This window comes from Pseudophryne corroboree, chromosome 10 (assembly GCF_028390025.1).
Source record: "Pseudophryne corroboree isolate aPseCor3 chromosome 10, aPseCor3.hap2, whole genome shotgun sequence".
Taxonomy (NCBI): Eukaryota; Metazoa; Chordata; class Amphibia; order Anura; family Myobatrachidae; genus Pseudophryne; species Pseudophryne corroboree.
This window is the reverse complement of record NC_086453.1, coordinates 50734003-50761162: the sequence shown is the minus strand read 5'-3', so window position 1 is coordinate 50761162 and position 27160 is coordinate 50734003. Positions and strand designations below refer to the sequence as shown.

General features: G+C 47.0%; 1 protein-coding gene across 3 annotated transcripts in view; it reads right to left on the bottom strand.

Annotated features, from left to right (window-relative positions):
- Window positions 1–4255: 4255 nt before the first annotated feature.
- Window positions 4256–27160, bottom strand: part of GRIK5 (glutamate ionotropic receptor kainate type subunit 5) — a 492150-nt gene continuing 469245 nt past the window's right edge. For 2 of the 3 annotated variants that reach the window (XM_063942365.1, XM_063942364.1), the window contains 4 exons: window positions 19196–19324; window positions 19029–19088; window positions 5494–5615; window positions 4256–4999 (listed from right to left, as the gene is read on the bottom strand). In XM_063942365.1, the coding sequence (XP_063798435.1) occupies window positions 4544–4999; window positions 5494–5615; window positions 19029–19088; window positions 19196–19324 (767 nt within the window). In that variant the 3' untranslated portion in view covers window positions 4256–4543. The remainder of the gene's footprint in view (window positions 5000–5493; window positions 5616–19028; window positions 19089–19195; window positions 19325–27160) is intronic. The other variant, XM_063942366.1, reaches the window with a different exon arrangement.

Here is a 27160-nt window from a genome sequence, read left to right as displayed (position 1 = left end):
GGGCTATATGTGATGTATTTTTAGCCAGAATAAGGTACTATCATTGCTGCCCAGGGCGCCCCCCCCAGCACCCTGCACCCTCAGTGACCGCTGCTATGAAGTGTGCTGACAACAATGGCGCACAGCTGCAGTGCTGTGCGCTACCTTATGAAGACTGAAAAGTCTTCTGCCGCCGGTTTCTGGACCTCTTCATTTTTCGGCATCTGCAAGGGGGTCGGCGGCGCGGCTCCGGGACGAACCCCAGGGTGAGACCTGTGTTCCGACTCCCTCTGGAGCTAATGGTGTCCAGTAGCCTAAGAAGCCAATCCATCCTGCACGCAGGTGAGTTCACTTCTCTCCCCTAAGTCCCTCGATGCAGTGAGCCTGTTGCCAGCAGGACTCACTGAAAATAAAAAACCTAACAAAACTTTTACTCTAAGCAGCTCTTTAGGAGAGCCACCTAGATTGCACCCTTCTCGGCCGGGCACAAAAATCTAACTGAGGCTTGGAGGAGGGTCATAGGGGGAGGAGCCAGTGCACACCACCTGATCCTAAAGCTTTTACTTTTGTGCCCTGTCTCCTGCGGAGCCGCTATATCCCCATGGTCCTGACGGAGTCCCCAGCATCCACTAGGACGTTAGAGAAATTTGGTTGTTGAAGTACTGGAGCGGACATAAAGGCTGCCTTTAACTGAGCGAACGCTGCTACTGCTTCAGAGGACCAATGACTTGGGTCAGAACCCTTCTTGGTTAGGGCAGTAATAGGTGCCACAATGGTAGAGAATCCCTTTATGGATGATATGAGTGACAGCATCCAAGTAGGCACGTCAGACAGTCCGTACGATTACTGGCAGGAAAAAGAGGCAATTTGGAGGCCCTTGCACAAACTGGCTTTATTTTACCTAAGTTGCCCTCCCACAAGTGTGTACTCCGAAAGAGTGTTTAGCGCAGCCGCTCACCTTGTCAGCAATCGGCGTAGGAGGTTACTTCCAGAAAATGTGGAGAAGATGATGTTCATCAAAATGTATTATAATCAATTCCTCCGTGGAGATATTCACCAGCAATTGCCTCCAGAAAGTACACAGGGACCTGAGATGGTGGATTCCAGTGGGGACGAATTAATACTCTGTGAGGAGGGGGATGTACACAGTGAAAGGGGTGAGGAATTGGACGATGAGGAGGAGGTGGACATCTTGCCTCTGTAGAGCCAGTTTGTGCAAGGAGAGATTGATTGCTTCTTTTTTGGTGGGGGCCCAAACCAACCAGTCATTTCAGCCACAGTCGTGTGGCAGACCCTGTGGCTGAAATGATGGGTTTGTTAAAGTGTGCATGTCCTGTTTATACAACATAAGGGTGGGTGGGAGGGCCCAAGGACAATTCCATCTTGCACCTCTTTTTTTATGTATTTATCTCTGCATCATGTGATGTTTGGGGCTAATTTTTTTAAGTGCCATCCTGTCTGACACTGCAGTGCCACTCCTAGATGGGCCAGGTGTTTGTGCCGCCCACTTGGGTTGCTTAGCTTAGTCATCCAGCGACCTCGGTGCAAATGTTAGGACTACAAAAATAATATTGTGAGGTGTGAGGTGTTCAGAATAGACTGGAAATGAGTGGAAATTATGGTTATTGAGGTTAATAATACTATGGGATCAAAATTACCCCCAAATTCTATGATTTAAGCTATTTTTGAGGTTTTTTTTTTTTTTTTTAAACACCCGAATCCGACAAAAAAATTTCAGGGAGATTTTGCCAAAACGCGTCCGAATCCAAACACGGCCGCGGAACTGAATCCAAAATCAAAACACAAAACCCGAAAAATTTCCGGTGCACATCTCTAGTTAAAACCATTGATATATTTAAAAGTTTCTATCATGTCCCCCGTTCCCTTCTCTCCTCCAAACTATAAATATTGAGATTTTTTTTAGTCTTTCTGGGTATGTTTTGTTATGTAGGCCATACACCATTTTAGTTGCCCTTCTTTGTACATTCTCTAATGTAATAATATCCTTTTGAAGATATGGCCTACAGAATTGAACACAGTATTCTAGATGAGGCCGTACCAATGACCTACAGTATACAGTGACATTATTACTTCTTTCTTTCTGTTGCTGATGCCTCTCCCAAAGCAGCCAAGCATCTGACTAGCCTTCCTCATTGCTTAGTTACATTGCTTACCTGCCTTTAAGTCACCTGAAATAGTGACTCCTAGATCCCTTTCCTCCTCAGTAGTTTCCAGTATAGAGCCATTAATACTATATTTAGCCTTTTGATTTTTGACACACAAGTGCATGATTTAGCATTTTTTGGCATTAAACTGTAATTGCCACGATCCTGACCATTCCTCTAGTCTACATAGATCATCAATCATTTCTTTTACCCCTCCAGGTGTGTCTACCCTGTTGCATACCTTTGTGTCATCTGCAAAAAGGCATACTTTCCATTTAATTCCATTTGCAATGTCACAAATAAAGATATTAAAAAGCACTGGTCCAAGTACAGATCCCTGGGGTACTCCACTGGTAACATTTCCCTCCTGTGAATGCACTCCATTAACAACTCTTTGTTTTCTATCCTGCAACCAAGAGCTTATCCATTCAACCATTTTAGTATCCAATCCCATGCTTTAAAGTTTATTTAAAAGTCTGCGATGTGGGAACAATGTCAGAAGCTTTACTAAAGTCCAGATAAGCTATATCTATGCCCCCCCCTCTCCCTTTATCTATTACTTTAGTCACCCAGTCAAAAAAGTCAATAAGATTTGTTTGGCATGATCCATACTGTTTGGGATCCTGGAAATTGCTGTACTTGAGATAATCTACCACTCTTTCTTTTAAGAGAGTTTTCATCAATTCCCCTATTACTGATTTAATACTTACTGGTTGGTGATTGCATGCCTCTTCCTTGCTTCCACTTTTGTGCATTGAGACGTTTGCTCTTTTCCAGTCCTCTTGAATTACTCCTGTAGCTATTGACTGGTTGAATAATTCTGTTAATGGTGCTAGCAGCATCCCTTTAAGCTCTTTTAGCCCTTGGATGTATCCTATCTGGCCCCACTGATTTATCCCTTTTCAGTTTGGAGAGTTCTCTTAGGACTTTCTCCTCTGTAAATGTACTTGTTTCAACCTAATTCTTCTGAATACAACTTAACTATGGCCCATTCCCCTCTTTCAGTAGTGAATACTGAGCAAAAAATAATTATTCAAATGATCTACTATTACATTGTCTTCCTCAACAAGACTCCCAGTCTCTGTCTTTAGTCTTATTATTTCACATTTTGTTTTTCTCCTTTCGCTTATATACCTAAATAAAAATTTTGCTCCTTTTAACCAAGTTCCTCCACTCTGCCAAAGAATCGCTTACACATTTTTCCCATCGCTACAAAATCAGCTTTCCTAAAATCTAACACCTTCTGTGTGGGATGAGTCTGTCTTTGTCTTTATTCTGAACCATACAGTACTGCTTGATGATCACTGGATCCCAGGTTTTCTGTCTCCATTTGTAAGTTTTAAGTCTTATATTGCGTATTTCTGAGTGGACTCCCTCACCAAATTGCTGGAGGGATGCTCACTGCAAGGAATTCCCTACTTCTAGTGGAACTTACGACAGACACCTACCTGTTACATCAGGTAGATTAAAGTATCTCATGATTTTTACCTCTCCTTTTAATCAGTGCCATTTCTAGGGCCATTTCTAGGGCACGAGGCATAGGCACATTTTGTCATCGTAACCTTCATTATTGAATGGGTGCTTATTGTCTAGATAGCACAACTGGTAAAACGTAAATCTCCGGAGACATTTAAATGTGGCTGGTTAAACTCTGTGGACAGATCTTTCTTGCCAGTACAATAAGACAGACACCAACATGCTCTCCACTTAATTAATTTGTATCAAAGCTGAACGTTGTATCAATCTCCCAAGCACCTAATACAACCCCATGTCCTCTCACAGATAGGTGGGTATAAAAAAATGGATATACAGCAATACGTATATATTGCAGAGACACATATATTAACGGAAAAACAAAAACCCACAAGGCCCAGATTAAGCATCTAAACCAGGCTGTGCAACCTACTGTAGATACCTGTGTTTTTGTTTTTTAACCCAGACATCTTGGTGGTATCTGGGACCTTCTAGTAGATGTATCACTCTCCATACCATATTGCAGTTGCCAGGTTAATACAAGTGGTGAAAACTTAGACCCTGAGCTGGGACAAACCTGTTCTGGTCATCCCATACGCACACACTGATCAATGTAAGGACACCTCGAGAGGACAGGGTAGTAACAAATGTTATAGTTTAAAACAGCACATGAAGTATTGGGAGGGGACAGTTTATTTCGCACGCACAGCGTACATTGTAAAAGACTGAGGCATCGCAGTGTTTCTGATGAATACAGAGGAGGCTTCATAAAGATCCCTACCCCAAAAACAGAGTGTTGGGGGGAACAGAAGGAAAGGACTTGTGTCCAGGGTTCAGCTTCCCCACTTGTTCTCTGCCTTTAGTACCTCTTCTTCTCCTCCTGTCACACTAGGTCCATACAAGCAGTCTGCATAACACCTCCTGCATCACTCAGGGGTGCTGGCATCTAGAGGGTCCGCCAGTCTCCGGTGATGTGAGAGGGGAGTGAGGTCCTCAGGGGGAGGTGGCGGTGGGGGTTTTGGAGACTGGGGTGGTCTGGGTAATGGTGGGGGACCTCGTAGAGTCTGTATCCGCCGACATTCCTGACAAATTCTGAAATGGGCACACCCTCCCCGACCAGAGGAAGACGGGAGGTCCTCAGGGACCCTCTGGGAGCTGGGTGCAGGGGGAGGGTGAGGAGGTGCCGGAGGGTGCTGGTGGGTCTGATAGAGGCGCCCATTGCAGAGGCGTGTCTCCCTGGTAGCACGAGGCGGCCGGCTGAGAGACAGAAGAGTCCTGCCGTGCAGTTGGCGAGGCGGTCGTCGTCGGTGACGTGAACGAGACGTCTTCTTACAAGACACAGCACTGCGTAGCTCGCTCAGCATCTCTTGGCAAACTGATATCTGGACCCCAAGAAACAAAAATTTAGGGAAGATAAAGAGAAATAAAAAAAATGAGGCATAGAGGAAAAAAATCAAGACAACAAATTAAACAAACAAAACAATAGAGAGTTGGAAAACAGGACACAGAAGAATAGAGAGGAAAGGCAATAATAGTAATGTAGGAAGGAGAGAACAGAATGGCAGAACAAACAAGAGCAGCAGGGACAAGAGAGTGGGCGAGAAATGCGCCCAACCCCTGGGGGACAGCAAAAGAAACTCTACTACAAAACTGGAGCGATTCATAAATGATAAAAGACTCCCCATGGTAAATTGCCAGCAGGTGAGAAGAGATGGAAATGCTTCATGTGTATGTTGTAGAAGAACCACAAAAGAGAACATTGTGATACAACAACTAGAAATATATTTACAATGGATTAATTGCATTGATTGCTCATAAACAGGCCAACACAGACTATAGTAACATGGGTCAGTGCTAGTAACAACCTTCCTCTCACCTCTTCATTGTCCACTGAACGTCTCGTTGACCACACAAACTCCATGATTGCCACGAACACAGCTATAATAAGACCACAGATCAGGACCACAAAGATGCCGCCAATATTCTCCATTCCCAGTCCTGCAAACACAGAAGCAGTGAAACTTTAGGAGGATCTTCTCAAAGTCAGACATCAGCTATCATTAGCAGTTTGGCAACAAAGGACCACGATGCAGGATAAGGACCACGATGCAGGATGCTGCACTCATGTAGACGTGAGGCCAGAGCTAAGAATGTCCTAGGCAGAGGTGTCAGATAATGGATTGCAAGGGGAAAATAGTTTTAGCACCGGGTTCTGGAGATGACTGAACATGACCTTGAGCAGCAAACTCACCTGAAGTCAAGATCTGCCCTTGCCCATCCACCTCCTGAGGAGGTTCTGCCTGCTCCTTTTCCTTAATGGGTGTTCTTGCTGAGTTCATTACTCTGTTACCTGGTGCAATGAAAGCTCCTTTCCTCAGGAAAACAGTGAGATTATTTAGATCAAGGATCTGGTGAATCTGAAGTATGAATTAGAACCAAAAAGGCACAAGGGTGCAACATGGCATCATTCATGATTGCAGAACTTATTATTGCACAGGGGGTTTTAGGGCCTGATTCGGTGGTGGTTGCTAATGGTGTCACTGCTGCGCATTTTTATGCAGTGGATCTGAGAAGATATGCAAATGTCGTAGGTGGCGTCTTTTGGGCAGACACAGCCACCTCCAGCTTCTCAGTCACTGGCTGCGACATCCACTGAAACGATCGCAACACGCCTTCGTTTGAGTCGCCACACCCTCCTTACCTCCCACAGATAGTCACTATGTGTGTCACTCTGCGTCTGAATCCACACTACAAGCGCCATCGCAAGTCCATCGCGGAAGGTGCGGAGTGCGACTCTGACACATGAGCAGTAACAAATACATCAGCTGCTCCAACATCGGCTTTGCGTCCACCTCTGAATCCGGCCCTTAATTATAGACACAGGGGGTGATTCAGATGCCGTAGATATTGCTACAGGATGCGCAAAGTACCGATTATTGTTACTTTCCACATGTGAAGGACCCGTTCTGCGCCTGCACAACGGCGACCGGACAAGTAACCCATCATCATACTGAATGACAGTGTGCTACCATCTGGGGGGTGGGGACAGCTTCCGTTTGTAAAAATGGAGGCGTGTTGCCGCCGTTTAGGGCGAGGCAAGAAGCCAGGGAGACGGAGACTTCCTGGCCTCTGCGACAGGTGTCTTGCGTAGCACCATGGTGAGTCCAGTGACCTGATGCTGCGTCCTAGCATGCAGGTCAGATCACTACTGCAGCAGGAGGCGTCTACTTGTAACAGACGCCGCCTGCTGCATCACCATACAGCCTCCAAGGAAGCAGCAGTGATAGCATCTCCAGTCTGAATCAGGCCCACATTTTTAAAGTAAAGCAAGCCATACACGTGGCCACTTGTTGTATCCGGGTGTCCAACCGCACAGCCAAACATCCCGGACTGGCCTACTTTGGTCACGAGCAAAACAGTCACACTGAGCAGATCAGATGGGTAAATTTACTAAAATGGGAGGTCTATTAAAGATGGGGTGTTGCCCACAGCAACCAATCAGATTCTACTTCTCATGTATCTAGCACCTTCTAGAAGGTAATACCTGGAATTTGATGGGTTGCTATGGGCAACATCCCATCTTAAATACAACTCACATCTTAGTAAATTTACCCCCGTGTGTCTGGTTGTCTGAATCACATCAATGCACCTGCTTTGGTTTACAGCCACGGAGGGAGGACACAAGATGACATGTTGTTAGGGAAGTGATCTCCCTATATATTAGCTCAGAACACAAATGAGCTCTTGTCTCGTATAAACATTTTCTCTCAGTAAACATTGATTGGAATATTGTTGATTATGTCTCACCTCGCACTATATATAGTACCTTCCATTCAACCATGCGACATAAAGGAAAACATCTCCCTTCTCATCTACACAGGGAAAGATCCATTCAGCACATTGTACAACATAATTATACAACGCACCCTTTTATTATAAAAGCCTTTTTGTGTTATGCAAAAATGTATTAATTCAGCACGAGCTCATATTAAGTGCCTAGAAATAAAGAGCAGTGGTACTGTGCATTCAGATCAATGCAGAGAATGATTAAATATGGAATTATAGCAGATTAAAAATCTAGGGGGGGTAATTCCAAGTTGATCGCAGCAGGATTTTTGATAGCAATTGGGCAAAACCATGTGCACTGCAGGGGGGGCAGATATAACATGTGCAGAGAGAGTTAGATTTGGGTGAGTTATATTGTTTCTGTGCAGGGTAAATACTGGCTGTTTTATTTTTACACTGCAAATTAGATTGCAGATTGAACACACCACACCCAAATCTAACTCTTTCTGCACGTTATATCTGCCTCCCCTGCAGTGCACATGGTTTTGCCCAATTGCTAACAAAAATCCTGCTGCAATCAACTTGGAATTACCCCCATGGTTCCAGCAAACTGACATTTACACAAGTTCTGGAGCTCCAGTGTCCGAGCCTGTGCTTTGCCCGGTCATGCACATGTAATACCTCATTGTCTGCCATCTGCACTTTACGTTACTCAGTAATCATTATAATATCCACTTTCTACATGAAGACCCTGCGCAGAGCAGACATCCTGCCTCTGTATTTCTCTTCCTCTTTCATCAGGGAACCTTTCAACCAGACCGACCACCTGGTCCCCATAATGCAAATTGCATTCAGCAGAGCTTTCTATGCGGTGTATAGCTGCAGGTTACAGCACAACACTGGCAAGTGGAAAATCAGCAGACTGTCACAGCGCACACAGACAGCATGTAACGAAAGGCCTTGTTCGGGAGAAGTCAGCATTTAACATTGGCAGGAAGCCTCAGAATGTTGTAAACTGATATTTTATGTCCAGGAACAAAATGTGCAACATGAGAGACAAACAAAAGCAGGACATCCGAAGTTCAGGAGAGGGTGCCCAATTCTATTCACAATGTTTTGGGGTACAATCCAGAAACATTGTGCAATCTTGTAAAACAAATTGCTGATGTCTCCTTTACCTTTGGCTGGTGAGACTTAAGGTGCGTACACACGGTGCCAATTTTGACTATGCAATTTCCCTTGAACTCCCCGGAGCCCAGAACCGCTATCTTGCGATTCTGACTGTGCAATTTTGACTATACTAGAAACTAGATTGTACACTATATCCAAAATTGCCATGCCTGCACAGCATACCCGCCAACATTTTACACACTAAAAAAAAGACGAGAAAATGGGGCGTGGCCATGGGTAAAGGACCACGCCCATTTTCCTATACTTTCAATGGAAATTTAGAGAGCCAAAAATCGGTACAGGCCATAAAAAAAAAAGTGCTGTACCTGCCAAAACCTGCCAAATAGGTACAGTTGGAGGATACGGCACAGTGTATTTTTTCCTACAATACCAACCCCACAGGAGCACTCATCAGTATCGCAAGCTGTGTACACGTGGTGCGATATGTGCTAACTTTCCTTACGATTAAGGGGTATATTCAAGGACTGTCGGAAGCTGCAGTCTTGTCGGAAAGACTGCAGCTTCCGACAGTTTTAGGTCGGAAGGGGTTCCGACCTATTCATTATGGCCCCGTTTTTCCCGACTTATGCTGTCGGAATGCACGCTGATTGGCGGCTTCAGCTGCCGATCAGCACGCATTGTCAGAAGCGGGGCCAAACCCGACAGGTTTTACCCCGTTTCCGACAAACTCAATCCGACTTCAAGTCGGATTGAGGTGAGGAGACGGGGAGCGGTGCGGCGGGCTACGGGGATCGGGGATGAGAGGTACCTTGACGGCTGTCCCCTGGCCAGGCACCTGTCTCATTGCAGTGCCTCCCCCACCCAGCTCCCCCCTGCAGCCATCCAGCTCCCCCCGCCGCCACAGACATCACCTCCACCGGCTGCCGTGGCAGCTCCCACCGCCACACGCAGCCGCCCAACTCCCCCCGCAGCAGCCCAGCTCCCCCCGCTGCTGCTGTCAGCGCACCCGGCAGCGGCAGGACAGGACCCCCGGTACAGCCAAATCTGACAGTCTGATTTGGCCGTCCTTTGAATGGGGGTTGTCTGGTCCATTCCGACAACTGCATGTCGGAATGGACCCAACTGTATAGTCAAAATTGTAAGCACACATCACACATGCTTGGTGGCAGGGTCAACGCTTCTCAAGGGTTTTGTCTCTTACACAACAATAATGTGGTAATAAATGGTACATGTTACATGAAACATGTTGTGCAAAGCATACTAGAAGACCCGTCCCATCGGAACCATGAAGTGTTTGCTATGTTGTCATCAAATAAACAACAGAGATCTGTTTTATGCCGTAGTAGTTGACTAAAACGGGTTCAGTATGAAATACCTTCAATCAAAATCCCGACTGTCAAAATACTGACTACAACTGAACGATGGCCAAAATGCCGACATGGCTAAAATCCCGACATTTAAAATATAGACACGGTCAAAATACAGACATTTAAATGTCGACAGGTCAAAAAGTCAACACGCGTTTTTCATTGTTTTTTTGTGTATGTCGACATAGGTGTGCGCATTCAACCATGTGCGCATAAGTGTACAGTGTCCCCTCGCATGGCTTGCTGCGCTAGCCAGGCTTTGGGGAAGGTGCCTCATTGCGCTCGGCACACTATTATATTTCCCCCTCCAGGTCCACTGAGATGGTAAAGCATGAACAAGTCGGTTTAAAATAAGATTTTAAACCTACCGGTAAATCTTTTTCTCCTAGTCCGTAGAGGATGCTGGGGACTCCGTAAGGACCATGGGGTATAGACGGGCTCCGCAGGAGACATGGGCACTATAAAGAACTTTAGAATGGGTGTGCACTGGCTCCTCCCTCTATGCCCCTCCTCCAGACCTCAGTTAGAGAAACTGTGCCCAGAGGAGACGGACAATACGAGGAAAGGATTTTTGTTAATCCAAGGGCAAGATTCATACCAGCCCACACCATCCACACCGTATAACCTGGAATATACGCAACCAGTTAACAGTATGAACAAAACAGTATCAGCCAACGACTGATCTTAACTGTAACATAACCCTTATGTAAGCAATAACTATATACAAGTCATGCAGAAATATGTCCGCACTGGGACGGGCGCCCAGCATCCTCTACGGACTAGGAGAAAAAGATTTACCGGTAGGTTTAAAATCTTATTTTCTCTTACGTCCTAGAGGATGCTGGGGACTCCGTAAGGACCATGGGGATTATACCAAAGCTCCAAACCGGGCGGGAGAGTGCGGATGACTCTGCAGCACCTATTGAGCAAACATGAGGTCCTCCTCAGCCAGGGTATCAAACTTGTAGAATTTTGCAAAAGTGTTTGAACCCGACCAAGTAGCTGCTCGGCAAAGCTGTAAGGGTGAGACGCCCCGGGCAGCCGCCCAAGAGAGGCCACCTTCCTAGTGGAATGGGCCTTTACTGAATTTGGTAACGGCAATCCAGCCGTAGAATGAGCCTGCTGAATCGTGTTACAGATCCAGCGAGCAATAGTCTGCTTAGAAGCAGGAGTGCCAACCTTGCTGGCTGCATACAGGACAAACAGTGCCTCTGTTTTCCTAACCCGAGCCGTCCTGGCTACGTAAATTTTTAAGGCCCTGACTACATCAAGGGATTTGGAATCCTCCAAGTCTCCCGTAGCCACAGGCACCACAATAGGTTGGTTCATATGAAACGATGACACCACCTTAGGCAAAAATTTAGGACGAGTCCTCAACTCTGCTCTATCCTCATGGAAAATTAGATAGGGGCTCTTATGAGATAAGGCCGCCAATTCGGACACCCGCCTTGCAGATGCCAAGGCCAACAACATGACCACTTTCCAAGTGAGAAACTTTAATTCAACTGTTTGAAGAGGTTCAAACCAGTCAGATTTTAGGAACTGTAACACCACGTTAAGGTCCCATGGTGCCACTGGGGGCACAAAAGGAGGCTGGATGTGTAGCACTCCCTTTACAAAAGTTTGGACTTCTGGGAGAGAAGCCAATTCCTTCTGGAAGAATATAGATAGGGCCGAAATCTGTACCTTAATGGAGCCTAACTTTAGGCCCATATCCACTCCTGTCTGTAGAAAGTGGAGAAAACGGCCCAAGTGGAAATCTTCCGTAGGAGCATTCTTGGCTTCACACCAAGATACATACTTCCTCCAGATACGGTGATAATGTTTCGCCGTCACTTCCTTGCTAGCCTTTATCAGAGTAGGGATGACTTCTTCCGGAATACCCTTCCCCGCTAGGATTGGGTGTTCAACCGCCATGCCGTCAAACGTAACCACGGTAAGTCTTGGAACACGCAGGGTCCCTGCTGCAACAGGTCCTCCCTGAGAGGAAGAGGCCACGGATCTTCTGTGAGCATCTCCTGAAGATCTGAATACCAGGCCCTTCGAGGCCAATCTGGAACAATGAGTATTGTCTGTACTCTTTTTCGTCTTATGATTCTCAATATTTTTGAGATGAGAGGAAGAGGAGGGAACACATAGACCGACTGAAACACCCATCGTGTCACCAGGGCGTCCACCGCTACTGCCTGAGGGTCCCTTGACCTGGCACAATACCTCCGAAGCTTCTTGTTGAGGCGTGATGCCATCATGTCTATTTGAGGAAGTCCCCAAAGACTTGTTATCTCTGCAAAGACTTCTTGATGAAGTCCCCACTCTCCTGGATGGAGATCGTGTCTGCTGAGGAAGTCTGCTTCCCATTTGTCCACTCCCGGAATGAATACCGCTGACAGAGCGCTTACGTGATTTTCTGCCCAGCGCAGAATCCTGGTGGCTTCCGCCATTGCCACTCTGCTCCTTGTCCCGCCTTGGCGGTTTACATGAGCCACGGCTGTGACGTTGTCTGATTGAATCAGAACCGGTAGGTCGCGAAGAAGATTCTCTGCTTGTCGTAGGCCGTTGTATATGGCTCTTAATTCCAGTATGTTGATGTGTAGACAAGCCTCCTGGCTTGACCACAGTCCCTGAAAATTCCTTCCTTGTGTGACTGCTCCCCATCCTCGGAGGCTCGCATCTGTGGTCACCAGAACCCAGTCCTGAATGCCGAACCTGCGACCTTCTAGAAGGTGAGCACTCTGCAGCCACCACAAGAGAGACACCCTGGCCCTGGGGGACAGGGTTATTTTCTGATGTATTTGAAGGTGGGACCCGGACCACTTGTCCAGGAGGTCCCACTGAAAAGTCCTCGCATGAAACCTGCCGAAGGGGATGGCCTCGTAGGTCACCACCATTTTCCCCAGTACTCGAGTGCATTGATGGACTGACACTCTTTTTGGTTTTAACAGGTCTCTGACCATGTTCTGGAGTTCCTGGGCTTTTTCCATCGGGAGAAAAACCCTCTTTTGTTCTGTGTCCAGAATCATGCCTAAGAAAGACAGCCGAGTTGTTGGAACCAACTGTGACTTTGGTAGATTTAGTATAGAGCCATGTTGCTGCAGCACTCTCAGGGAAAGCGACACGCTTTTCTGCAACTGTTCCTTTGATCTCGCTTTTATCAGGAGATTGTCCAAGTACGGGATAATTGTGACTCCCTGCCTGCGCAGGAGTACCATCATTTCGCCATTACCTTGGTGAAAACCCTCGGGGCCGTGGAAAGCCCAAATGGCAACGTCTGAAACTGGTAATGACAGTCCTGTACAGCGAATCTCAGGTACGCCTGATGAGGAGGATAAATGGGGACATAAAGGTATGCATCCTTTATGTCTAGTGACACCATAAAATCCCCCCTTCCAGGCTGGAGATCACTGCCCTGAGCGATTCCATCTTGAACTTGAACCTTTTTAAGTACAGTTTCAGGGATTTTAAGTTTAGAATGGGTCTGACCGAGCCATCCGGTTTCGGGACCACAAATAGGGTTGAATAGTACCCTTTTCCCTGTTGTATTAAGGGAACCTTGATAATCACTTGCTGTAGACACAGCTTTTGAATTGCAGCTAAAACTATCTCCCTCTCTGGGGGCGACGTTGTTAAAGCCGATTTGAAAAATCGGCGAGGAGGCACGTCTTCAAATTCCAGCTTGTAGCCTTGGGATACAATTTCCATCGCCCAAGGATCCACGTCCGACTGAACCTAGACGTGGCTGATGAGTCGAAGACGTGCCCCCACCGGAGCGGACTCTCTCAGTGGAGCCCCAGCGTCATGCGGTGGATTTAGTAGAAGCCGGGGAGGAATTTTGTTCCTGGGAACTGGCCGTAGCAGGCATTCTTTTCCCTCTACCCTTACCTCTGGTGAGGAAGGAAGAGCCCCGACCTCTTCTGGACTTATGCGACCGAAAGGACTGCATCTGATACTGTGGCGTTTTCTTTTGCTATGGGGGAACATAAGGCAAAAAAGTAGATTTACCCGCGGTAGCTGTGGAAACCAGGTCCGCGAAACCTTCCCCAAATAAAATCTCACCCTTGTAAGGTAAAACTTCCATATGCCTCATTGAGTCGGCATCACCCGTCCACTGGCGGGTCCACAGTGCTCGCCTAGCAGAAATCGCCATGGCATTGGCCCTTGAACCTAGTAGGCCGATGTCTCTCTGAGCGTCCCTCATATATAAGACTGCGTCTTTGATGTGACCTAAGGTCAATAAAATGGTATCCCTATCTAGGGTATCAATATCAGCTGACAAGGTATCTGTCCAAGCTGCTACCGCGCTACAAACCCAAGCCGATGCTATTGCCGGTCTGAGCAAAGCACCCGTATGTGTATAAATTGATTTTAAAGTCGTTTCCTGTTTGCGATCAGCAGGATCCTTGAGGGCTGCCGTGTCTGGAGACGGTAGCGCCACCTTCTTGGATAAGCGCGTCAAAGCCTTGTCTGCCCTGGGCGAGGATTCACACCGTACCCTGTCCTGTGCCGGTAAAGGATACGCCATAAGAATTCTTTTGGGAATCTGCAGTTTTTTGTCTGGAGTTTCAAAAGCTTTTTCAAAGCGTTCAGCTCATGAGATGGGGGAAATGTCACCTCAGGTTTCTTTTTCTTAAACATGTGTACCCTCGTGTCAGGGACAGAGGGGTCATCTGTGATATGCAAAACATCTTTTATTGCAATAATCATATAATGAATACTTTTTGCCACCCTTGGGTGTAACCTTGCATCATCGTAGTCGACACTGGAGTCAGAATCCGTGTCGGTATCAGTGTCTGCTATTTGGGATAGGGGACGTTTTTGAGACCCTGAAGGGCCCTGTGACACAGTCAAAGCCATGGATTGACTCCCTGCTTTTTCCCTGGACTCTGCTTTGTCCATCCTTTTATGTAATAATGTCACATTTGCATTTAAAACATTCCACATGTCCAACCAATCAGGTGTCGGCGTTGCCGACAGAGACACCACAATCATCTGCTCGACCTCCTCCTTAGAAGAGCCTTCCGCTTCAGACATGCCGACATACTCGTACCGACACCCCCACACACACAGGGATATTTATATGGAGACAGATCCCCAATAAGGCCCTTTGGAGAGACAGAGAGAGAGTATGCCAGCACACACCCAGCGCCAACTGACACTGGAAAAACAATTCCCAGATAAATAGCGCTTTTATATAATTATGTGCATATAATACACCCACTGCGCCTTACAAGTGCCCCCCCCCCTCTTTTCTGCCCTGTGTCACCGTGTTCAGCAGGGGAGAGTCCGGGGAGCCAGCTTCTCTGCAGTGTCTGTGGAGAAAATGGCGCTAGTTAGTGCTGAGGGATCAAGCTCCGCCCCCTCAGCGGCGGGCTTCGGTCCCGCTCGATTTTTTAAATACTGGCGGGGGATTTACTATATACAGCCCTCGGAGCCTATATATTCATTTTAGCCAGTCCTAGAGGTTTAAAATTGCTGCCCAGGGCGCCCCCCCTGCGCCCTGCACCCATCAGTGCCTGCCGTGTGTGCTGTGTGTGGGAGCAATGGCGCGCAGTGTTACCGCTGCGCGTTACCTCAGAAAAGATCTGAAGTCTTCTGCCGCCTTTGAAGTCTTCTTTCTTCTTATACTCACCCGGCTTCTATTTTCCGGCTCTGTGAGGAGGACGGCGGCGCGGCTCTGGGACGATCGGCGAGGTGAGACCTGCGTTCCGACTACCTCTGGAGCTAATGGTGTCCAGTAGCCTAAGAAGCAGAGCCTATCAGTTAAGTAGGTCTGCTTCTCTCTCCTCAGTCCCACGATGCAGGGAGCCTGTTGCTAGCAGTGCTCACTGAAAATAAAAAACCTAACAAAATTCTTTTTTCAGAGAAACTCAGGAGAGCTCCCTGTAATGCACCCAGTCTCCTCTGGGCACAGGATCTAACTAACTGAGGTCTGGAGGAGGGGCATAGAGGGAGGAGCCAGTGCACACCCATTCTAAAGTTCTTTATAGTGCCCATGTCTCCTGCGGAGCCCGTCTATACACCATGGTCCTTACGGAGTCCCCAGCATCCTCTAGGACGTAAGAGAAATTAAATAATCATGAAAAACTCATGTCGACTTTTTGACCTCTCGACATTTTGACCTTGACGGTATTTTAAATGTCGGTATTTTGACCATGTCGGTATTTTGACCTTGTTGGTATTTTTACCATCGGTCAATTGTTGTCAGATTTTGACCGTCGGGATTTTGATTGTAGGTAATTTGACCGAATCCCGACTAAAACGTAGTTTCTCCCCGACAGCAAATAATACGTTACATTGTACTCAATGACTATGAGGAAGTTTGGTTAGGGTGATAATGCACTTGTATGCTTTTATGACACACTGATTGCACATGTGAATACCTTCATTGTATGTGAATTGTTGATGTCAATAAAGTTGACTTGAAGGATTGAAGGAAACTGAGACGTCATCTGAGCAAAGACCAATAATGTCCATCTTACCTAACAAATGCCGAAGGCTGTGTATATACAATTTCTAATAAACATGTACAAATTAGAAGATCATGGGGTCTATTCATCATCCTTAAAATTTCACAATGTCTACAGTCTGCTTGAGATGTAGACATTCTGCCATTCATCAAACTCCGAAAAAGCATTTTTTTCAGAGTTTGATCGGGAAACTGTTCGCCATCCCTTCACAAGCTGCTGTTTACACGCCAGCTTGTGCAGCAGAGGGAAGGTTGCCGCGGCTGCAGTGTGATCTCTGCAACCGGGCAGCCCCGGTGGCAGGGGGGAGAGGGGGGCCACGGCTGCAGCGTTCCCTTCTGCAGCCAGGCTGCCCCTGCTATTAGTGGAGACACAGGGGTAAGGGGGGGGGTGCCACCGATGCAGCCCCGCCAGTACGATGAAGGGGGGAGAGCCGCAGCACACATTGCCACGGGGGTACTCGGCCGGCGTCCAGGACACAAAAGTGCGGCCACAGCCAGGACATATAAGTGCCGGCTGGGGATGGGAGGAGCTCTGCAGCACGGCACATGTAAGTGCGGCTGGGCCAGGACATGTAAATGTAGCCGTGGGTGAGACATATAAGTGCCCGCGGGGGGAAGGGGGGTACGCGGTTGCAGAGCGGTGGGGTGTGGGGGCCTCTGCAGCCGGACACCTTCAATGATGTCCTGGCGCGGAAGTGGGTATGCCGCAGCTGCAGAGGGGAAAGTCATCACTTTACGAAAAAACTGTCATCTCAAAAAGACCAGTTTTTCGGAAGTGATACTTTTCTGCTGGCATGATGAATCATGAAAAAATTGTGAGAGAATGCAACGAGAATTGAAAACTAAAAATTCTCATTGCACAATTTTGTCATGATGAATATGCCCCCATGTCACCTAATTGGCTGGACTTCCTTTTTTCTACTAATAATTTCCACATGATTAATGTTGCAAGAGAGCTACTGAACATCTTACACCATCAGCAGGTACAGTGTGCAGATCTGGTCAAACAGTACACTTGTATTTGACCAAATTGGCATCCATGCAGGGGCGGGACTGCCATCTGGCACTTCTGGCAAATGCCTGATGGGTCGTTCTGCCTAAAAGCCAGACTGGGCAGCTCTGCTCATCTGCACAGCACACAGACAGGGCTGGCAGAGTAGCTCCGCCACCTCCTAGTGCTCTGCTCGACCACCTGGCATACAGAGAGACAGGGGTGTGATGTGACCATGCCCCCTTGTTTTGCGAAAAGTAGAGTGCCAGGGCTGTTTTACAGCCCCAGTCATTCCCACAGCACAGTAATTTGATTTGGATTTGGTTAAATTTGATGAGTCAAGATCAACGGTGGCTCCTAACCTGTCTGGTTGGTGGGCTGGCTGATCTACTACTGGCTCCCTGCCCTCCGGGTGATTCATGGCTGATGTCACTGTGAGGTAGGGCTCAAGTCTGGTGACTGCGAAAAGTGGGGCTTAAGTCCGGGGCAGTGCTTAAGTCCAATGCTGGTAGAGAACAGGCTTGCTTCTATGGACTGCATCAGTTGCAGCCCCTAGAAATCAGATTGGGCTGCCGTAATTTCGGGGGAGTAGCTTCCCATGGGAAGCGTTCTCTCTGCTATGGCAGTCTGGACTGGCACTCTGGCAGTCCCAGGGGGAGAAAATACCTCCCCCTTAGAATGCCTGTCTGTGATAAGCAGGGAGTGCTTCCAATGGGAAGTCACTGCCACTACTAGGCAGTCCCTGCAATTGGCAGATTTTACTGGGGGGCTGCACCATAGGTAAAGGATGCAAAACCACATTTGCTGATTCCTCACAAAGTTATAGGGAATTGTGTAAGGCTAAATGACATCGCAATCCATCAGATATGTGCAATTGTGTTTCCACGATCTGTCATATTATGACAAATAGCTTGTACATCTGACTGGATTACATCATTACAGACAAGCTACACTACAGTGTAACTTTCAGCCAAATACAGCAAAGTTTCTTCAGGTTTAGATTCACCCTGCTTGCACTGTTGTTATTGCCAATATAAAGAATACTATGTGAATCTACATAGGGGGTCATTCCGACCCGTTCACTCGCTGCAGTTTGTCGCAAGGAAGCGATCGGGTCCGGCGTATGGCAACTATAGCGCTGGGTGGGAGGGGGCTGGACGGCGGCAGTAAGCCGCTGTTTAGGGGGAGCGGTCCGGCCAACAGTCTGGCCAGACCGTTGGGGGGGGCGGACCGCGGCGGCTGCATGACATCACACGCAGGCGCTGAGGGCCGGGGAGTGACGAGTAACTCCCGGCCAGCACGCTAAAGCTGCGCTGGTCGGAAGCTACTCTTGAAGTGCAAAAGCATCGCCGCTGTGCGATGCCTTTGCACTTCTGCGGGGAGGCCGACACTAACATGCAGGGCGGGCTAGCCCTGTGCTGGGCGTCCCCCCGCATGTCAGTGTGAATGATTGTGGCTGTGCTAAATTTAGCACAGCTACGATCAACTCGGAATGACCCCCATAGAGAGGTACTTGGGAGAGCTGAAGGAAGCAGGTGGGGCTGTATCGCTCTGGATGCGGTGGGGAGGAGAAGGGATGCAGGCAGGCAGACAGCATAATGTATGAAAGGCGGAGGAGATGAAAGAGGCAGGTGTGAGATCAGTAAAGCAGATGACAATGCTGGATGAGTTACCAGAACGAGACGAGATGAAATTGACAGATGTTCCTTCAGAAAGAGTCTCTCTAGTCCATTCTGAGACAATGAAGGAGAGAGGATGTTATGAGGATGAAGCACAATGGGAAAGAAAAACACCATCGACAATAGATTTTGGAATAAACAAATATTCCTAGACCTCTGACCTTTGGCACGATGGTCCTCCTCCTTGGGACACTTCCCACCTTCCCACCATTTACGTTTCAGTATCTCTAAGCGATTATTCTCCTGGAGCTGGAGGATAGCCAGAGTTATCTCATCTCTGTAAGGAGATTCTGAGGGAGAGACAAACAGGCACTTGTTCATCATTGGTTATGAAAAGCCAATAGCACATTTTCTCTACACATAACATTTATGGAGCTTTTAGCAATAGTCAACAGCTGTTTCCAAAAATTCTTTAGTAACATAAAAAAGCCAAACTGTTAGTTAACGTTTCATCCAACAAACAATCACATTACTAAGTTTGTCTAACTCAGTCCTTTGAATATTGGTGTGAGATTCTTAAAAATTGTCTATGCTCATATTTAATGGAATGATGGTGGTGTAGATAAACTGAGACATTTTTAAAATACACATTAAATGCTGAGCTGAAAATTGATATGTATTTGGGGCACCGGCCAAGCCCTGGAAGAGACCATCACTTGCAGGAGACATCCCAAAGATTATCAGAGCGGGGGGCACACTGAAATAAGGGGGCTATAATAGGGAAAAATAGGATTATACCCTCTAAATGTTCCATCCAAACCATAGGGATGAGTGGAAGAACATGTGTCTGCACAGTCCAATAAGTTTCTACCTACCCTCTATGTGGTGTGTACAACACCGGCTTCTGCTAAGAGTGCGCTCATCTAGTGGTTCCAGGTGAGAGGTTGACAGAGGGTACACGGATTCACTAATTTGGCTTACATGTAGTTAAACATACAAAATGACTCCAAAAAAACACTTGTGTTGACCTTTTTTGTGTGGACCATTCCCATGTTGACCTTTTGACTGTATCGACCTATTGTGGTGTTTACTTTTTCATGTCACCGTATTGATCCTGTTTACCTTTTGACCCAGTCAACAGATCAACATGTCGACCATATGGGGTTGACCTACTGACTGCTGAGCTATTTCTGGTTGACCTATTGATCCACACCCCTTATCTTGGTGGGGGGCAAATCCACACGGGTTGGGACTGATTCGCCGAGATTTGGGATGCCAGCGGTCAGAATACCAACCGTGGCATCCCGATGATTGAAATCCCACTTACCTTCCCTCCCTGGCACCCTAACCCCCCTCCCCACAACCTAAACCTAACCCTCCACCCAGCAGCCTAACCCTTACCCTTTGTAGTGGTGCCTAAACGTAACACTCCCCCCCCCCCCCCCTCCTGCAGCCTAAACCTAACCCCCCCCCATGACAAGGGGGCGTGATCAAGACTCCAGGGGCCGTGCCACGAGTCAGAAATGCCTGGCCTTGTGGCAAGACCCATTTCTCTATATGTTGGGCAACCGAGCAGATCGATAGGCGGCGGAGCTGCTCGGCCAGCCCTGATCTCTATGTGTGCCATGTGGCCGGAACTGGCTCATTAGACCATCAGAACTTCTGGTATTTGCAAGAATTCCAGATGGCCATACTGGCACTGATCATAATGCAAGTCTATTACGCCCTATACAGACACAGGAGACTACACCCCCAATGTGACCTGACACAGTTCTATTATACCCTATACACCATACTTGCCTACCTGACCTCTCCATGAGGGAGAAAATACTCTGTTCCTGGACTTTCCTGGTAATGTATGATTGCCATCACCTGTGGTGAAACGCCTTTCTTATCAATTAACTAGCTCACCACAGGTGATGGCAATCATACATTACCAGGGGGTCATTCCGAGTTGATCGCACGCTGCCGATTTTCGCTGCGTAACGATCAGTGAAAAAAAGGCTAATCTAGTTTTGCACTGGTTCTAGCAACGATTCCAATCGCACAGCTGAACGCAAGGAGATTGACAGGAAGTGGGAGTTTCTGGGTGGCAACTGACTGTTTTCTGGGAGTGTTTGGAAAAACGCAGGCGCGGCCGGGCGTTTGCTGGGCGGGTATCTGACGTCATTACCGTGTCACTCATCGCAGCAATCATCGCACAGCATAAGTAACTACAGGGCTGGTCTTGTTCTGCACAAAATGTGTTTGCCCCCGCGCGGCTGCACAGGCGTTCGCACTCCTGCAAAGCGAAAATACACTCCCCCGTGGGCAGCGACTATGCATTTGCACGGCTGCTAAAACTAGCTAGCGATCGATCAACTCGGAATGAGGGCCTAAGTGACAGTATGATGGTAAATGACGTAAGTGAGCCATGGATTCTGGGATTATTTAGAGTTGGTTGCAGATTTTGCTATTGTAGCAAAATTTGCGACCACTAAAATCACATGCTGGGGGCCGCCTAGCATAGGGTAAGGCCACCCAGCATGTGTGGCGCCACCCCGCAATGCGATCGCAACTCAATTACGAACGCATCAAATAGAGGGTGACCCCTGCCTACACAGCATGGCTGCGTAGGCATGCTGTCTGGCGCCATGTTTCCTATCGCAGACAATGCAGGTGATGTATTCGGGCCGCCCAGAAAACAGCCCTGACATGCCTGCATTTCCTGTTCTCCTTCCCCCAAATGCCGCGTCACTGCCTCCGGAGGCCCGTCAATAACCATCCTTCTTGGATGCGATCACATAGTGAAGGGTCGCGTGTGCAGACCCCAAGGACACGGCCATGTGTGCAAACGCAGTGTTTGCGTCCCACTCTGAATAAGGCCCTCTGTGTGGGGCTGGAGAGATCTGCCACAGGGAAAAAAAGGCAGGTGTAAACACATCTAATAGCTGCTGGACAGTGCAAGACTGGAGGAGACTGTTACAGCCAGGTGAGCCTGCTGTTGGTATGCGGTTGTTATGTCAACAGTCAATAGGTCGACATAGTTCAAAGTTCAACGTTGACAATAGGTCGATATGATTTTTACTTTTTCATACTTAAGGATCCACGTGGACTATGACTGGGAATAGTAACCTGCCTAAAGCAGGGGGGGGGAGCGGTATGCATGCACTATTTGGGGTTCCCGCTGATTTTACAGATTAAATGACTCCAAGAAAAGTTGAAAAAATTAATGTCAACCTTTTTCTGCGTTGACCGTTTTCATGTCGACCTTCAATCCATGTCAACCACCTTTTCCAGGTGTCGACCTAGTGCATGTCGACTAATGATCCACACACAGATAGGCTGCAGTGGTAGACAAAGAGCCCAGTGTGCCAGGAAGCCAGTGTATAAATCTGCAGAAGGCAGGGAAGACCACCAATCTCTATGACTGATTCTGTAGGTGAGAAGCTGAGTCAACCAGCCAAGCCAGGCCAGAGCCTGTGATATACCGGCAGGAAGCAGGCAATACTTTGAGACTTTGTGAAAGAAACTTTGTTTGAAGACTAGCTGCCCACGTATAGTGAGGGGCAAAGCAGTGAGATAGTGCCCTACACGGGGAGGGGGGGGGGGAGGGCTAGGCTGTTACATTTATGCTGACAGTAAAGCACCATTTCATTTATTTACCAAATAAAAGTTGGGTGTAGACCTTGACCTTGCACCTAGACACTGAACCAATGTACCTCTCTACCGAGTTAATTACCCACAGATTACCTGGATGGAATCTCACAATTGTCCACATTCTAGTGGGATCAGCTCCCTCCAAGGGAAAATCAGATAAAAACAGGCAAAATCGCACCTGTTTAACAGGCACGAGACCACTACGTGGCCAATGTTAGCAACACACAGGGAGAAGGAACATCCTAACACTCTCCCACAAAATCAAACCAAAAAGCATTCTCAAGCTTCAGTTGTTTGAGTAGCTTATATGGACATATTTAATTAGCAGTAGGGTTTACCCAACGACTAATTACCAGCTATTTATCGAGCGCATGGGAAAAGTCTATTCAATTAAATAGCCATTTCCTTGTGCGTAAATCAGGGTTTAAAACCCGGAATCTCACTGATTCTGCGTAAATAGAAGAATAAATGTGTTTATCCTGTGCGTTAACCTCTATGGTGCCTTTTTCTTGCAGACTTTTTTGTGCAGCTCCCAAAGCTGCAAGGAAAAGTGCACCCTCAGGAATTAATAAGCAAGAAAGATCTGATTGGAGTCAGAGAGAGCTGATGTTGTACCCCAAAAAGTGTTGTGCAGGCCCCTTTAAGACCTAACTCCCAAGCCTGCAGCACAGGGGGAGAGCGCGGCACAGCAGGAGTTAAAGCTGGGACCCTGGGCCGATCACATGGTCGAGATGCGGATCGCTGATTGGACAGGGGCAGCCTGGGAGAAGAGAGCTTTGTGGGAAGAAGGATGTGGAGCAGTGCAATGTGTGAGCTGAGGTGTGGGAACGCTTGCTGCACGCGAAGCTGAGCGGAAGCTAAAAGACCAAGTGACAGCCACGGGACACTGGGTGGTGAGAGCAACGCTGCAGAGTGTGAGCAGTGGGGTGCTGCCAGTGAGCTGGTGTTGAGACGTCGAAGCTGGAGCCCAACAATGCTAAGCCTGAGTAGAGGCGCGAATGCCGCGCCCATCTTGGGACTGAAAGGAGCCATTAAGGACTGGCTGAGCAAGTGAACGCCTCCGCATAAGAGGGTCTGAGGGAGTACAAAAGTATACTAACAACAAGCCCTGGGCAAGTTTGATAACCAAGTTAAGGAACCCCTATCCATATCTGTGAAAGTAAAGGGCGCACACAGCATAACATCACATTGCTTAAATTAGACACTGTAATGTTCCGCCAGCTAAGACCTGCAAGGGGTTTATTGAACCAACCCTTTCCTCTACCACACTGAGACTTAGAGATTCAGTGAAACTGAATTGTGGTATCGGCACAAGTACAGACATTTATTTTGAGAGACTGAGTTTGTGCCAAGTTTGTGTATAGTCCTGTAAGCAGGAGAGAGACAGAGTTTGCTGCATTGGAAAGACCCTATAATCCGGGATTTCCCCTTGCATTTGTGTGCCAATCCCCCCATTGACATATTGTGGCACAGCAGACTTCTAGAGCTCCAATGTTAATTGCCGGTGAAGATTGAAATACCTTGGCTAAGGAACGCTAGAAAGTTAGTGTTGATTATTGCTAATTGTATTTTTCATCAGTCTCCTTATCACCATATTATGTGATTCTAATTATTTCATGCCAGTATTTGTGATTCAAATTAACATGTTCATCTGTGATTCCAATGATATTCTGCCTTTCTTTTGTGATTTCAATTAATTGTCTTTTGTACATTGAATGCACTTTTGTGGTGTGAACGGTAGCCAATTGTCTTCTCTTTGTTCATCTTTTACACCCAAATTATTATTTTTTGTGATTATCTAAATGTAATGCTAATTCAATCCAGAGTTCATTGCAGTTCAATAAAGGGCATCCTGTTAGAATTGCTGACTCACTCCTGTTTCATATCAATCTATCCTACCTTTCTGAATACTGTACTGCAGGACAAGATACAGGGAGAAACAGTTCAGGGGAAAGGTCCATTACATAGCCTGTGTAATGTGATACCTCTCTCAACCACTTAGACATACCCGCCAACCCTGAGGTGTTACACTGACACCTCAGAAGTACAGAATCCAGGAAAGAGAAAGGAATAGAGTAAGTGACCAAAAGCACAGTCAATCAATGGAGTAGGAAGGTTACGGAGAGAGGGTATAATAGAAAGAGGTGAATAAAGGATGTGAAAATGAAAGTGGTAAAAGGCATGGTATTATATAACTGATTTTCTAGAGGATAAGTTAGACAAGTGATATTGTAAAATGGAAAATAAGGTCTATCTAAAGGATAGTAAAGACAAATGTAATAAAAGATTTAAAGATAAGGACAGGAGGAAAAAGAGGGAAAATCAAGCAGCACAGGGACAATAGTATATACATGTAATATACATGGTAGTCCCCAAGGACAAAGGCCATCCATGGATATCAGGAGGGAGGTACAGGGCCTCAGGTTATAGGCCAATAAAGTGCAGGGCAGGGATCTGTTTGGGGTATTCTTCTGCAATGCTGCTGATCCATCAGTGCTCAGTGGAGGTCAGTGAAGGTGTGACTGAACGGTGCTGGCAAGCTACCAGCAGCACAGTTAAGATGGCTGCCTGTCATTGTTGGTGACATCATCAGGCAGAGGAGGAAGGCTGCACTGTCTATGATCAGTGCATGACCCAGCTACTAACTAGTGATTGCTGTCTGATGCAGCTGTACAGGCAGTGCATATGAGCTCAAACTGCTGCATAAAGTGCACAACAGGTTGGCATGTGGAATTCAACAATGATTGCGGGTAATTAAATACCCCCCTTAGGATCTCCTCAGGTATTTGTGAGATTTCTGTTTTTGAACACAGTTTGTTCTACTGCCTTAGTACTTTTAGGTGTTTTTTTTTACAATTTCTAGACTCTGAGTGAAAAGGTCTTGCATCGTCATGATAGGCAGAAGATGCCTCACTGACAGTTTCAGAACCACCACTGATAAATAAAAGACAAGGCCTTAGCCTTTCCTTGCTACTGCATGTTATGAATGGCATGTTGCTAATGTTATGTTTTTCTGCAGTAAACTTTCCTTTTCATAGAGGTGTTTTTGTCTTTACCCCTGTAAAAATATTGTTTTTATTTTATTTCAGATACCCTGACTTAAATCCTCTATGCCCTTGAGCATCAGGTTTAGATGACGTTGAATGACTAGTATCGTCATCATGACTGGTTGCAGCAGCTGCAGCGATAGTATTTGGTTGCTGCTCCTGCTCTTCTCCAAACTGATTGCTATCCATTCTTTAACTGCCAGCTTGGCTCACAATGCATGGAGTCACAGGGCTTACATGAAGTGAACAAAGGTCATTGGGGTACATAGAGTAATGGGGTGGTAGAGTGAACAGAACAGTACAAACAAATTTGTACAACAATATTTATTCTTTTTAACTGGCAGCTTGGCTCATACTGTGTATAGTCAGACTGATTTATGCATGCGCACTGGGGTACAGAGCGTACTGGGGTAGGTAGAGGGCACAGAATAGTACAAATAAATTATACAACAATTTTTTTTATACTTTTCCTATTTTTTAACTCACAGCTTGGTTCACACTGCGTGGAATCATACTGCTTTTATATGTACATGAAGTGAACAAAGCGTACTGGGGTACAGTACAAACAAATTCTAAAAAAAATGTAAATTTTTGTTACTTTTACTTTTATTGCAACTGAAAAATACGGAGTCACACTGTTTATGTGAATGCAGTGAGTAGGGCCTGAGGAGTCAGTGTAGCACCACTGTGTGACTGTGATGCAATTAGACTAAGGGGACTGGACAGAACTTGTGGACGAACACAGCACAGCCACTTGTAGATGGACCCAGCACAGCCACTTGTGGATTGACACCGCTTAGCCACCTGAAGTAGACTGACACATCACAGCCACTTAGGTGGACACCGTGCAAACACTAAGATGGATACGACACAGCCACTTGTGGATGGACATAGCAGAGCGGAGAGCAGCATACAGCAGCGTAACTGGAGTGAAATGGTGCCAATTCACCACCGCCGGAACCTTACATAAAACCCAAAAACCACAAGAATCTGACACCGGCAGGATAACAATTTGCCTCGATTTGGAATCTGAGTCTAGCAGGAAAACCCAAGCATGGGCTCGGATCCCAGATATTCAGGCATGTTTGGATTTGAGGTAATCCCGAACCACTCATCTCTAGTTTCAAGCCATGTCACAGCAGCTTGAAACCCCATTTACACGCAGGCTGGACGTGGATTATTGCTGGGGCTTTCCTCTGCTGGTGCTTGGATGACATTTTCTCCAAACACTGGTGAGCCGGCTCTCCACAGGGTTTGAACAGGACCTGGGTCGGATGACCAGAATTACCCATTCATGCTACCCTGTAACCTTGGTCCAACCCTGATCACCTGATACCTGGGTTGGATTGGAGTCAGTCAACCCAGGTTTTTTGTCAGGGGCCCTTTTACACTGAAACCCGAACAGGTACAGGAACTCCCCATCTCTTTTTGTGTCCTTTTCCTCTAAATTCTTGGAATGACTTTTATTCTAACACTTGTCCCGCTTCATTTCCTCTCCCT